This window comes from Cervus elaphus, chromosome 4, assembly GCF_910594005.1.
Source record: "Cervus elaphus chromosome 4, mCerEla1.1, whole genome shotgun sequence".
Classification (NCBI taxonomy): Eukaryota; Metazoa; Chordata; class Mammalia; order Artiodactyla; family Cervidae; genus Cervus; species Cervus elaphus.
The window spans coordinates 52,289,614-52,303,674 of NC_057818.1; the positions used below are offsets into that span (position 1 = coordinate 52,289,614).

The following is a 14,061-nucleotide window of genomic DNA, read 5'->3' on the forward strand; positions in this document are numbered from 1 at the left end:
CAAAAAAGAACTCCCTGACTGCCCACTGGCTTACTTCGCTCTCAGCCTCAGCCCATCCTTCCACACTGTTCTGTCAGCCTGGGCTTTTGGCAGCTGTACTTCCCAGATTCTCTGGAGAGCTGGCTTCCTTAACTTCATCCCATAAGACCTAAGGGCAGAAAGAAGGTCAAAGAGGGAAGAAGGGGTCCTGCTGGGGCCCCTCCAGCAGCAGTTCAAGCTCCAGTATCTCCTCACACACTCAGCCAGAGCACTGTGCCCCACTTTGGGTTTAAGCAGGAGCTGTGGGGTCATCAACCCCTGTACCAGCCACACACGTGGCTCCCACTGGGTTCTGGCCATTGTACTTCTCTTTCTGCATCGCAGTCCTAGAGGTGGGAGCTTCTTGCAGACACTAATTTCTCAGTTACCATACTTTGAGCATAAGTTTGTGCTCTTAGCTTTCTAGTACTTGTGTGACCAACTCCCAGTACAGAATCCTCCGGGATTCCTCACTTGGCCTCTATTTCCTCTAGGCTCTGAAGAACTGAAGGACTCCACTGGCAGCAGACCAGGTCTCCTGATTCCCAGTCTCTCATGATCCTCAGGAACTTTTGCTGATGAAGGGGTAATTCTCTACTGTGTTTAGAACGCCCCGTCTTAAGGCAGAATAGGGCTTAGGCATGCTGCCCCCAGGAAATAAAATCCATCTGTGTTGTTTTAATGAGCTGCAAGTTTCTACTGAGTTGGCCAAAAAGGTCGTTAGGATTTTTCCATAACATCTTGGCTCAGCTACTGAGATTGTGAGGTGGTTCTGTGGTTGTGGTTTAGTCACTAAGTTGTGTCCGACTCTTTGCAGACCCCATAGACGGTAGCCCACCAGGCTCCTCTGTCCATGAGATTCTCCAGGCAAGAATACTGGAGTGGGTTGCCATTTCCTTCTCCAGAGGATCTTCCTGACCCAGGGTTCGAACTCTTGTCTCTTGCACAGCAAGCAATTTCTTTACCACTGAGCCCCTAGGGAAAACTTCGTAACATCTTACAGAAAAACCTAGATGAACTCTTTGGCCAACCCAATGCTTTGATGATTCTGAGACTCATTGATGTTAAGCTAGAGTGGTTATGAAAGTCTCAAAGGGTGGATAAATGTCAGATTCTGAGCTTCCAGGATGAACAGTATTGGGTTTTGAAAGATGCTTTGGTCATGATCCTGTAACAGACATCAAAACATAAAATTATCTTTCGGGGCCAAGCAGGGACCACAAATTGGTGATGCAAGCAGGGTATGAGGGGTCAAGATGCCAGATGGTGGGGACAGGCATGCCGGATGGAATGCCTCGTTAATAGGGGACCCCCACTCAGCTCTATCTAGCAAACTATCACCCCGTGGGATTGTGAGTTCAGCCATCAATCTCACAGGGATACCGGAAACTTCCATCTCTATTCCAGATCTGCCCAGTTTTTCAATGTTGTTGACCAACATGATTTTAAAAACCTCAATAACTCTGGAGACCAAATGCACTCCTGCAAGTCAGATGATGGCTGTGGACAGCCATTTCTGGTGTGTGGCTTAGTAGCTAAGAATGTGTGCCCTGCACCCAGTTGTCTGGATTCAAACCTAGCCTCTGCTTCTTTCTAACTGTGTGACCTCTTGCAGATTACTCAGTCTCTCTGTGCCCCAGCTGTAAAATGTCATGATCACAGCCCCTATAGCTCTAAGGATTATGAAGACAGACTTGGAGAGAAAGTCAAAGTCGGTATTATGCCCTGTGTGACGTGGCCCTCTGCCCCTACGCTCCCACCAGTCTCCCCACTGCCTTCCTCAGCAACAGCCTCTTGGCCCCAGGTGCACTGCCATGAACATCCCAAGCAGGATCCCACCTCGGGGCCTTTGCACCTGCTGTTCCCACAGCCACATGGCCTGCTCCTCCTCCTCTAGGTCCCCTCTGATGTCACCTTCTTAGTGGAGCCTTCCCTGACTACCTCATTTGAAACTGCTTCACACACAAGAGCCTCCCACTCCTCTTCTCTTTTCCTCCACAGCACTTATAAACTCCTAACACTCTATACATTTTTTCGTTGTTGTTTGTTTTGGCCATACTCAGTCTTAGCTGTGGCTTTCGGGTTCTTTCAGTTGCAGCATGTGGGATCTAGTTCCCTGATCAGGGATTCAACCTGGGCCCCCTGTGTTGGGAGTGCAGAGTCTTAGCTACTCAACCATCAGGGAAATGCCCATTCTATACATTTTGCTTAAATATTCAAGTATCTGTTTTCACTTTTATAACCACCACAAGGGCAGAAATTTTTACTGTGTTTACCACTCTGTTCCCCGCTCCCCAAATAGCACCTGTATCACCTACGCGCTCAGTAAATCAGTGCTGAATGAATGGGAATAAATAACGGTCCCTACCACATAAAGGATCCGATGCAATCGTCCCTATAGAGCGCTTAGCCCAGGGTCTGGTCCGTCATGAGCCATTATGGTAATTCAGGTTCTATTCTGGAGGGTTCTTAGTTGCCAAGCTTCTGTGAGTTAACACATGTAAAGCGCCTTAGAACAGAGCTTGGCACACAGTAAATGGTAGCTATTATTATAATTAAGCTTCTATTTTCAAAGAAGCTTCGGTGCCAAGCTTCTGGGAATTCGTATTTCCCGCCTCAGAGCCAGAGCTGGTGTTTCCACACAGCCGTCAGGAGCTGACCCTCTACTCCCAACTCTGACCTCATCCCTCCAGTCACTCTGGCCTCCTTGATGCCCCACCCCCTCACCTAGATGGCTCCTCCCACCCGGGGCCAGGCTCCCTCCCTCCCCTTCTCTGATCTCTGTTCACCTCAGGGAGGTGACACCACTGTTTAAAACTGCGTCCTCTTCCAGAACTGTTCTCTTCTCTACTCTGGTTTCCTCCACAGCGCTTAGCACCATCAAGCATGTTACGCCTTTCTCGTCAATTTCTTGTTTACTACCTGTCCCCACCAGGGGCCCCTTCTCACTTCCAGGTAAGCTCCACGAACACAAGGATTTTATCTTATTCACTGGTGTGTTCCCAATGCTTAGCACACAGCCAAGGATTGAAAAGATATTTGTTAAATGAATTAATGGTCTCTACCTTGCAGAGTTATTCTAAGGGCCTGATGATCTCATGCAGATAAAATGCAGCACTCTGTTAAGTGCTGGGAAAACGGCAGCTGTAATTATAATTAAGGTTCTATTTTTGTGTGTTCCTAGATGCACAACTTTTCTGAGTCAATACACTGAATACATAAAGCTCTTGGACTGGCGTTTGGTACTCAGGAAGCGCTCAGGAAGCAGAGCTATGATTATAATTAAAGTCCTCTTTGTGAAGGTCTTGGATGAAGTGGCAGAGCACGCTCGCTGTCTTCCACAAACGTTTTCTGCTTTCTGGGCACTTGGCTAAACCGCCTTTCCCACACTCCCTTGCAGCGAGCTGTGGTCATGTGATTAATCTCCCAGCCATAGAACGTAAGAGGCAGCGGTATGTGCCCGTTCTAGGCTGGGGCTTCTAAGCAAGCATGTGTACCTCTCCTCTTCCACCCACAGAGCCCCAGCCAGGGACATCCAGCCTTGACCATGTGAATGACAAAAGGATGGCCCGGGTCTCCCTAAATCACCATATGGAGATTACCTGCCAACCTGAAACACCCCCACCTTGGACTATCATGTGAGTGAGAAACAAAATCCTTGTGTGTCTGAGCCTGCACGTCATAGGGTCTGTGATAAAATACGTGGAAACCACACTGAACTATACACTTAGTAAACATTAATTATCGTGGGAACAGTGATCCTAAGGTTTCCCCAAGAAGGAGCCTGGGGATGGTGAAGTAAATGTCCAGGCGCATGCCTCACATACTTGAGCTTACACACACACACACAGGCGCATGCCCCACACACTTAAGCTTACATACATGCATATATACACACAAACACACCCCAAAGGCACACTGGACTGACACACAGAATTTGGCTTTTATTCTGGCCTTCACATGTCTACTGCTAAGACGACACAGATTAGAGGTACCCCATCCCCTTGACCACCCCAGTGTCCCCCCTTCCTCCCACCCCACCCGCCCCACCCCACCCCTCTACCAGGCGCCCCGGGTGGGGCTCTGCCTACACCTCCCCGCGGGCATGCAGCATGAAGTGCCCGTGCAGCTCCCCGAGGCTGTCAAAGGAATCTTCACACTCTGTGCAGTGGTAGGTGCCCTCCTCCTCCTCCTCTTCCTCCTCCTCATCCCTCCCGGTGGGTCGGCCCTCCCCAGCCCGAGGCGCCCCCCCCTCTTCCTCCCCGAGGGCCCGGCTTTCAGGGGCTGGTGCTTCTTGGGGGGCTACCGCAGGGCAGCAGAGCCGGCAAGGTGGGGTGCCCGGCGGGGCCTCCCCGAGGGGTGAGCGGCCACAGAGCTGGCAGGGCTGGGCTGGGGGGCCAGGAGGCTGGGCCGCACGGGGGGCCCGCCGGGACGGGCCCCCACGGCCCCCACCCAGGCGCTGCTTCACCTTGTAGCCGGGGTCATATTCGGGATCGTCAGTGGTCTCCTCCTCCTCCTCTTCCTCCTCGTCTTCCTCCTCGGAGTCTGGCTCTGAGAGAGTGTATTCCGAGTCAGAGGAATGCTCAGGGCCTGCGGCGGCGGTGGGGAAGGAGACAGTGCGTCACCGGACAGCGGGCTGCGCCTGGCTGTCCCCTCGCGGAGACCCAGGCAGACTCGCTGCAGTATTGGGCCCAACCCTGCTCTCCTCACCAATGAACCCTCATCGCACAAAACAGTCCGGCACACCAGAGGTGCTAGGAATCTGTGCATCAAGCAAATGCACATCTTTTAAGAACTGCATCTTAGGGGGTTAAAAAGAACAAAGTAGGAGAAGTAGGAGTAATAAAAACAACAGTGATAGTGTCCACTGCTATTTTAAGAACTTTGGGGGTTTTTTTGGCCATGCCATGCAGCATGCCGGATCTTAGTTCGTCAACCAGGGATCGAACCTATGCCCCCTGCAATGGAAGCACTGAGTCTTAACCACTATACTACCAGGGTATTCCCAAGAACCTTATTTTTTGTAAATACTAACTCAACTCATCTTTACAACAACCCTGAGGGAGTTACTATTATTATCCCTAAGTGACAAATGGGGAAACTGAGGCATGGAGGTGCGGTGACTCACCGGCCTCCAGTCACACAGCTAAAAGGGAGAGCTAAATGTGGGTGATGGCCTAGCATGGCTCATTTTAGGGAGGCAAACACTCAAGCAGCTATTTCAGCAAATTAAAACACATACATATACATACTTTGAAATACATGGTTTTATATTAATATATATGCATCAGTGCATGCTCAGTCACTTAAGTTGTGTCTGTCTCTGCGACCCCGTGGCCTGTAGCCCGCCAGGCTCCTCTGTCCATGGGGCTCTCTAGGCAAGAAAACTGGAGAAGATTGCCATGCCCTCTCCAGGGGATCTTACTGACCCAGGGATAGAATCACATCTCCTGCATTGTAGGCAGATTCCTTACCACTGAGCCTCTGGGAAGCCCAAGAATACTGGAGTAGGCAGCCTATCCCTTTTCCAGGGGATCTTCCATACCCAGGGATCGAACCCACATCTCCTGCACGGCAGGCAGATTTTTTACTGCTGAGCCACCAGGAAGCCCTTTAAAAAATATATATATAAGCCCTTGATATACACATACATATATATATGTATCTATGTATACAAAAGACATCTAGTAAAGTGAGTTAAAATATTTGTAAAAATAGGTGTATTACTGTGATTTCATGGGTATGAAGGACATACCTAGGACAAATTTTACGTTTAAGTAAAGTAAGAAGTGTAAAGTGGATATACAGGGGAGGGCGACACCAACAGCTGTTATGGGGGGTGTGGACCCCAGCCCCAGAGGGAGCCCCTACTGTGGTAGCGATGGCAGTGTGGGAAATACCGGCTGCTTTAGGAGTGGTGGCCTGAGCCTGCCGAGGACATCTCCGAAGACTGCGACAGCTCAGCCCTGCATCCATGGCCCTCCGCCTTAGTTTCCCCCAGCAGCGTACGGGGGCCCCGTTACAACTGGGCCAGCCACATTCCTCACATCCCTCAACACCCAGGCCAGACCCCAGCTCAGGGCCTTCGCCTCCCTTTCTGCAGATGAACTAAGGCTTGATCCCTCCCTTCTGTCACATCTCTGCTCAGGTGGCAGCTCGGTGAACACCTGGTCAGTGAGTCTGACTGGCAGTCCCTCCCGAGCACTCCCTACACCCCTCACTCGGCTTTATCTGTCTCCTCAATTTACTGCATGCAACTCCTGCTATGTGTTTACTGCCTGTCCCTGAGAGCAGGGGCTTTGTCTCATACATGGCTGTGCCCCTAGCATCTAGAACACTTTCCTTGTGCCTGGCATTCAATTTGACAGCCTTTTCTGTGGCTTTCCCATGTGCTGGGAATGTCTCCTGTTAGCCTTTAGGACCTTCCTCTCTGATGAGGGCACCCCAGATCTCCTGATCCCAGGCAGCCAGTCACTTCTGCCCTCTGGCTATCCCAGTCCTGAACCCTCAGGGAGGTGCCCATCCGAAGTTCTTCCCCACTGATCAGCGGACAGGCCTGGGCTGACTCACTGCTGGGTCCCCAGCATCACCCAGCTTGGCAGCCCAGGTTATGAATGTCTATCCCTCCCTGCGGCTCCCTCCGTCTCTTACTTGTTCCTGCCTCTGTCCTGCTGCCTCTCTGTCACGTAAAGAGCCTTGGCATGGGCTGGTCCCTCGGCCTGGAACGCTGTTCCCACTCTGTCTGCCTGGCGACCTCCTGCTCATCCTCAGGGCCCAGCACAGGCTCCGTCCTCCTTGAAGTCACCACCCTGATGACTTCAGGTGGGGTCTGCCCTCCTCCCTCCACCCTGGCTCCACCTCCCCATCACCGTCCTAAAGGCTGCAGCCGTCTGGGCCCCAGAATGTCTCCCCCATCAGGCTAGGAAGCCCTTGGGGCAGGGCTGACTCATCTGGGGTCCTCAACAGGACGCGTGGGTGGGATGAACAAGGGCCGCCCTGCTCTCTCCTCCAGGCCTTTGCCTCTGCTCCCCTCCCACCTGGGAAGACCCTTTCCTTCTTGGCTAGCAAACTCCTGCTCCTCTTTAAGGCCCCAGCTCCACCGTGAGGGCCTCCCGGACTGCCCAGGTGGTCAGTGCCTCTCTCGTCTGGGCTCCCTTTGCTCCCAACATACCCTGACCTCCTGGCCTGGGCAGTGACCATCTGGGTGTGGAGACTGGAAACTCCTGGAAGGCAGGACCTGGGTCTCATCCCTCTCTGCATCCTCTCCTTATCCTGAGCATAAGGCAGCCTGAGGAGGCATATGCTGGAGAGCTGGGAAGCACACTTCCAGCTTTGGGCTGGGGCCCCACTGGGGCCCCACCCCTCTTTCTCCTCCCACCTCTGACTTCACACCACCCCTCCAGGGTCTTCACTGCCCACTGTGACTTCACGAAGTTGGCTTGAGCAAGGCAATCAGGTAGTAACCTGTGGCTACCAGGCCTTTTGTGTCCACCGTGACTTCCAGGCCCACGAGCCCTTTCACGGCCACCATGCCTTCTCCACCTACGAGAGCCCCAAAGCCCAGCACGTCTCCGGCACCCACTGGACCCCCGATGCCCGCAGCGTCTCCCAAGCCTCCCACCTCCTTGAAGACCCCCAAATCGGCAGTGCCCAACAGCCCCTCGGCATCCACCAAACCATCCACAGCCCCCAACTCGGTCACAAGCCCAAGCAGTTCCAAATCTCCCAAATGGGCGAAGACCAAGACAGCCCCTTCTAACCAGCCCAGCCACAAGTCACGAGTCCACAGCCAGGCACGCACGCCCAGCAAAGCCAGCACCGACACCCGGGCCAGCACCGACACCAGGGTCAGCAAGGCCAGCAAGGCCAGTGGGGTAAGACGCCCCCAGCACCAAGGCACCCGCAGCCGGGGCAGAACTCCTGGCAGAAAGGGAAGCCGCAGCTCCAAGCGGTCAGCCAACAGGGCCAGCACGCCAAGCAGGATACGAACTCACGGTGCCAGACCAGGCATGCCCAGCAAGGTGAGAACTCCTACTGCCCAGCAAAAACAGGGTCAGGGGAAGAGTTACAGCCGGCCTAAAACCAACAACCAGGAAAGGAGTGAGAGCCAGCCTAGAAGTGTGAGTCAAAAGAAGAGCTACAGCCCCCCAGGAACCTCTGATATGGGAAAGAGTTCCAGCCCGGCTGCAACCCCCAGCAGGGCAAAGAGTTACAGCCCCACTCGAACTCCCTTCCAGGAGACAGGTTACAGCCAGTCTCCCTCATCGTCGAGGAGGGTGAAGAGTTACAGTCAGATGATTACCCCCAGCAGGGAATGGAGTTACAGCCCGACTGAAGTGTTCAGCAGGGTCGAGAGTCACAACCAGGGCAGTATGCCCAGCCGGCCCCAAAGTCACAGCAGGTCTAGCAGCCCCAGCCAGCCCCAAAGTCACAGCAGGTCTAGAACGCCCAGAAGGGCAAGAAGTCACAGCCGGGAGAGGGCCCACAGCAGGGTGAGAAGTCACAGCTGGAAAAGAAACCACAGCAGGGCAAGAAGTCGGACCCGCAAGGGAACTCCCAGTCAGACGGGAAGACAGAGTCCGTCAAGAATCCGCAGCAAGGGGAAAAATTATACCCAATCTAGAACCCCCAGAAAGGAAAGAAGTCACAGCCAGTCTAGAAGCCACAGCAAGGAGAGAGGTTACAGGCGATCTAGAACCCACAGCAAGGAGAGAGGTCACATATGGTCTAGAACCCCCAGCAAGGAGAGAGACCACAGCCGATCTAGGACCCCCAGTGAGGAGAGAGACCACAGTCGATCCAGAACCCCCAGCAAGGAGAGAGAGTACAGCCAAACTAGAACCCTCAGCAAGGGAAGATATTACAGCCGATCTAGAACCCCCAGAAGAGAGAGAGATCACAGACGATCTCAAACCTCCAGCAAGGGGAGAGATCACAGCCAACCTAGAATCTCCAGCAAGGAGAGAGATCACAGCCAAACTAGAACCCCCAGCAAGGAGAGAGATCACAGCCAATCTACAATCCTCAGCAAGGAAAGAGATCACAGTCAAACCAGAACCTCCAGAAAAGAGAGAGATCACAGTCGATCTCGAACCTCCAGCAAGGGGAGAGATCACAGCCAAACCAGAACCTCCAGAAAAGAGAGAGATTACAGCCGATCTCGAACCTCCAGCAAGGGGAGAGATCACAGCCAACCTAGAACCCCCAGCAAGGAGAGAGATCACAGCCGATCTACAACCCTCAGCAAGGAAAGAGATCACAGTCAAACCAGAACCTCCAGAAAAGAGAGAGATTACAGCCGATCTCGAACCTCCAGCAAGGGGAGAGATCACAGCCAAACTAGAACCTCCAGCAAGGAGAGAGATCACAGCCAAACTAGAACTCCCAGCAAGGAGAGAAATCACAGCCGATCTACAACCCTCAGCAAGGAGAGAGATCACAGCCAAACCAGGACCTCCAGAAAAGAGAGAGATCACAGCCGATCTCGAACCTCCAGCAAGGGGAGAGATCATGGCCGATCTAGAACTCCTGGAAAGAAGAGAGACCACAGCCGAACCAGCACGTCCAACCAAGAAAGTGACCCCAACAAGGAGAGCAATTCCAGTCAATCTACAACCCCCAGCAATCTCAGCAGGAAGGGATCCCCTAGCAGAGCACAGAGTCCTAATGAGAACAGAACACCTAGCGAGACAATGAACCACTCGTGGTCAGGATTTCTTAGCAGAGCCCCAGGCCCAAACCAGGATGATACACAAGCCGACACTACCGCCTCTAAGCCCATCTCACCTGGAGAAAGGTCCTCATCGTCTTCTTCCAAGCTGGCGTAGCCCCCAGTCTCAGCTGGCTCACGGGTCTCTGTCATGGCCGGGGGAGGGGACAGGAGACAGGAGCAGAGCAGAAGCTGGGCAGTGTCCCTCGCTGGCCAGCTTTCCACAGCCACACCTCGGCCACAGGTCCTCTAATGCGGATGTCGGCTCGTAGAGAGGGATACTGGACCGGGAAGGAGAGACCTGTGGCGACAATAAATTTTTACATAGCATCTGCCTCCCCAGGGCTCCGAGTGCTCAGTGTGGGTAAGGCAAAGATGATCCCAGCTCTGTCCTAGGCTGTCTACAGGGCCGTGACTGCAGGCTCTGTCCCTCTTGTAGGCTTTACGTTCCCCATCTGGTTCTCATTCAATGGGTATTCAATGAAAGGGTAATATTCCAAATTATTTAAAAAGGAGTACTAACACAAGCACCAATCAGGACTGAGAGTGGAACACGGGCCTCTTGCCAGGCATTAATCCTTTACTTGCTGGGCTCTGGGTAAGCCTGGAGTTGGGAGAAGACTCCAAATTGGCAAGCAGGGGTAGGGATTACTTGGTATACTGGTAATACACCAACCAGTCTAGAAGTCATTCTGTATTTAAACAACTAGTATGGCTGCGCTGAATTTGTGACTGTCAGCCCTAATTCTTTATCAGTTTACACCTTGGCAAGAGGATGTCTAGGTCTGAATCCTAAATCTGCCACATTCTAATTGTGCAGCTTCAAGCAAAGGGCCTACTTTCTTTAGTCTATTTCCTCCTAGGTACAAAAAAAATCTTCCAGAGCTTAATTTATGTACTTGTAACCATACTGAGACAGATTACTATCTCCTTTGTACAGATGAGGAAACTGAAGCACAAAGAGGATTAACAAGTAGCCCAAGGTCAAATCATGGGTGGGTGAACTAGGATTTAAAGCCATGTCATCCTACCTCTCAAAAAATGATCCTTCAGCTGAAGAGATTTTTTGAAAATTCAGTAGATTCATTGTATCAAATGCTGATAGGTGGCAGGTACTCCATTAATGGTGGCTATTACTATCTCCACCCCCAGCCCTCTATAAACTCCAGTCATTTCAGACTCTCACCTCTCCCTGTGAACACCAAGATTTTTCACAACTGTGTCCTTAGTCACTCAGTTGTGTCCAGCTCTTTGTGACCCATGGACTGTAGTATGCCAGGCTCCTCTGTCCATGGGGATTCTCCAGGCAAGAATACTGGAGTGGGTTGCCATGTCCTCCTCCAGGGGATCTTCCCAACCCAGGGATCGAACTCAGGTCTCCCGCATTGTAGGCGGATTCTTTACCAGCTGAGCTACCAGGGAAGCCCCTACTTCACAACTGTGGGGCTTAGTAATCCTGCAATTGCTGTCTAGAATGGGCTCCTTTCCGACTCTCTGCCTGGAGAACTCTTAATCTCTCTCTGAACCCACCTCAAATACAAGAACCTCTATACTTCTCCCCAGCCAAACACCACCTCAGCCTCTTTGAAGACACCTTCTGACTCTTCTACTTTCTCTCCCTCTTCATCAATACTACACACATACACACGGCACTTCTTTTGTCTCTCACTGTGCTTCTTGACAGCAGAGTGCCAGGCTGAGCAAATTATGAAGGGGCTGGCAGCCTCAGCTGCACCTCTTACATGCCAAGGCCTGTGCTGGGTATTGGGTAATATGGTGGAAAATACATGATCCCTTCAAAGCCTAAAGGGTCATGTTTAATGCTGGGGACTAAGGAGAAAAAGATTAAGATTGAAGCCTGGAGGAGGCTGGGGAATGGTAAAGCTGGCATCAGTGGCAGGTGAGCTTTCTAAAGACACCTGGATTGGGCTTTAAGGACAGAAAGAATTCATAAATGGCAGAGAAGAGTTCTTTTTTTTTTTTTTTAAAAGAAGAGTTCTTATAATACTCTATTGCCTATAGTGTTAGGCGCTCAGTCGTGTCCTACTCTTCACTACCCCATGGACTGTAGCCCACTACGCTCCTCTGTCCATGGAATTCTCCGGGCAAGAATACTGGATTGCCATTTCCTTCTCCAGGGGATCTCCCCAACCCAGGAATTGAACCTGGATCTCCTGCATTGCAGGCGGATGATTTTTTTTTTTTTTTTCCCCATCTGAGCCACCAGAGACGCCCACTGCCTATAAGGGCCCCATTTAATTTGGGAATTCTACTTCATGCCAGGGTAGGTTGCCAGATTTAGTAAATGAAAATATACAACACCCAGTTAAATTTCATAACATAAACAGATGGTCTTTTAGAAATGTACATCTCAAATACTGCATGGAACATAGGTATATTAATCAATTCTTTCTTGTTTATCTGAAATTCAAATCTAACTGGGTGGTCTATATTTTAACTGGGAACCATACACCAGGGACAATCAGCTTCCTATGGGATTACCAAGAGACATTGCTCAGCAGTCCTGCCTACCCTTCCCCAAGCCCACAGCACACTAAGCCCCTTCCAGAGTATTCCAGATGTCAGATGGAAACATTCCTTGGTGCTCAAGTCCCATTCCTACAATGACAATGGGGGGCCAGACTGACTTCCACAATCTTAGAAGGGAATAAATGAGACTCCCTCACTACCATAACACAGTGCTGGAGACGCCACAATGTCCAACTCCCAAGACGCCAAGCGCGAACATAATGGGCACCTGTTCCCACAATGCCAGGGAGAGGAAACAAGAGCAAAACCTTAGGACTATAAGGACCAGTCCCCACAGAGCCCTGCTACTGCAATTTCTCCCAGGATGCCTTGGGCCTGTAACGACCACCTTCCAAGGCGTTCTCCGTCAAAGCACTCCAAGCTCCCAGGACGCTCAGAGGAAGGTGTGTGACAAAAGAGACGGTTCCCCGCAAGAAGCTAGGATAATCCCAGAATGCTCCAGACCCATTAACGACTAGTAGCCAAACTCCCACAATGCTTTAGGGCACGGCGTCCGGTTTTCCCAGGATGCCCCCAGAGCGGCACAGAGCAGCGTGGGGGTAGAAAAGGGAGCCTGGGTCTCGCCCTCGAATCATCACGGCCCAAGACCGCTGCCGACTCCTCGGTGACGGGAGCCGTCACTCCCATCATGCAGCGCTGCCGTAGTGCCCGCTTCCCAGCATGCCCCGCGCACCTCCATCCCGGACACTCACCGGCGCTGGCGGCCCCAGTTCTGGCTCGGCGGCAGCGGCTGCACGCCCAGGCTCTGCGCCTGCGCTGCGAGTGGGGTAGGAGGGAGTGCGAGGGGCGTGAAGAGCCTAGGGCGCTTGCGCGACGAGATAGACCATTCCTGTCGCAGAGTGGGAAAGGGGGCTCTCTGGGTCGGGCCATCGATGAGGCTCACGCAGGGGGTTCCGGGCTTTGCCCCTCGCTGTCCGGGTTTACTTGGTACAGTCTGCAGCCGGACCAAACTAGAAAAACGGCAAGGCTCGCGCGTGCATGAGCGCTCGCATGAACGCGCCTACGGATAATAGGATGCTGCGAGAGTGGGGTGGGGGTGCCGGCTCGGCCCGGATCCAGGACCTGAGGCCTGCTCATTTGCATAATCTTAGTGTGGGACAGTGGGAGGCTAGGGCGACAATGGGAGGCCTAGGGCGCTGGAGGGGTTGGTTTGCATATTCCCCTGAGGGGCCATACTCCGGAACGCAGAGATTAGCATATGCGGGGTGTGATGGGGTGGGCATGGGGCGGGGCGGGGAGGGGGAGGGAAACTGACTCTAGCGCGTGCGCAGAGGGACTGCGGACTAGCGCGAAGCGGGCATCCTCGGTGTAATTGGGATCAGTTTGCATTCGGTGTCTGGGCACAAGGGACGAGACCCTTACCAACCCTCACAACCCTCCCTTCCCACAAGCAGGATAAACATTTATTGTTCTCTTGTGCTAGAGGGCACTATGGTTTCCGCAGCGAGCGTACCCAGCATCTATGCTGACGGCCTCCCAATCAAAGGAAGGAGATTCACATATAATCAGGATCACAACTGAGGGCTTAGACTTGGGATGAGGTAGAGCAGAGGAAGCTGTGGGAGTCACCGGAGGCCCACACCCCAGGGAGTCTTTGGCACAGGGAAGAGCAAGGACAAAGGCCTAGAGGCAAATTAAAAAAAAAAAAAAAACAACGCGGAATGGTTTGAGGAAGTGAAAGCAGTTTAGTATGCCTGGAACACAGTCACGGAAGGGAAGTTCCTCCAGGTGAAGTTAAGAGCTCAGACTTTACGTTGAGAGTATAGGAAGCTATTGCAGCATTC

General features: G+C 52.4%; 1 protein-coding gene across 1 annotated transcript; it reads right to left on the reverse strand.

Annotated features, from left to right (window-relative positions):
* Positions 1 to 3,942: 3,942 nt before the first annotated feature.
* On the reverse strand, positions 3,943 to 13,125 carry ZNF428 (zinc finger protein 428). Its single transcript, XM_043899357.1, has 3 exons — positions 12,970 to 13,125; positions 9,805 to 10,028; positions 3,943 to 4,608 (listed from the first exon to the last, which is right to left on the reverse strand). Exons 2-3 carry the CDS (start codon positions 9,878 to 9,880, stop codon positions 4,106 to 4,108), a joined length of 579 nt encoding a protein of 192 aa, XP_043755292.1. The 5' UTR covers positions 9,881 to 10,028; positions 12,970 to 13,125; the 3' UTR covers positions 3,943 to 4,105.
* Between the last annotated feature and the right edge of the window lie 936 nt (positions 13,126 to 14,061).

Excerpts from the sequence above, each read along its gene's own strand:
- ZNF428 (XM_043899357.1), bottom strand. The coding sequence starts at position 9,880 with ATGACAGAGACCCGTGAGCCAGCTGAGACTGGGGGCTACGCCAGCTTG. Across the intron at positions 4,609-9,804 it reads CGATGAGGACCTTTCTCCAG|GCCCTGAGCATTCCTCTGAC; the intron begins GTGAGATGGGCT and ends CCGCCGCCGCAG.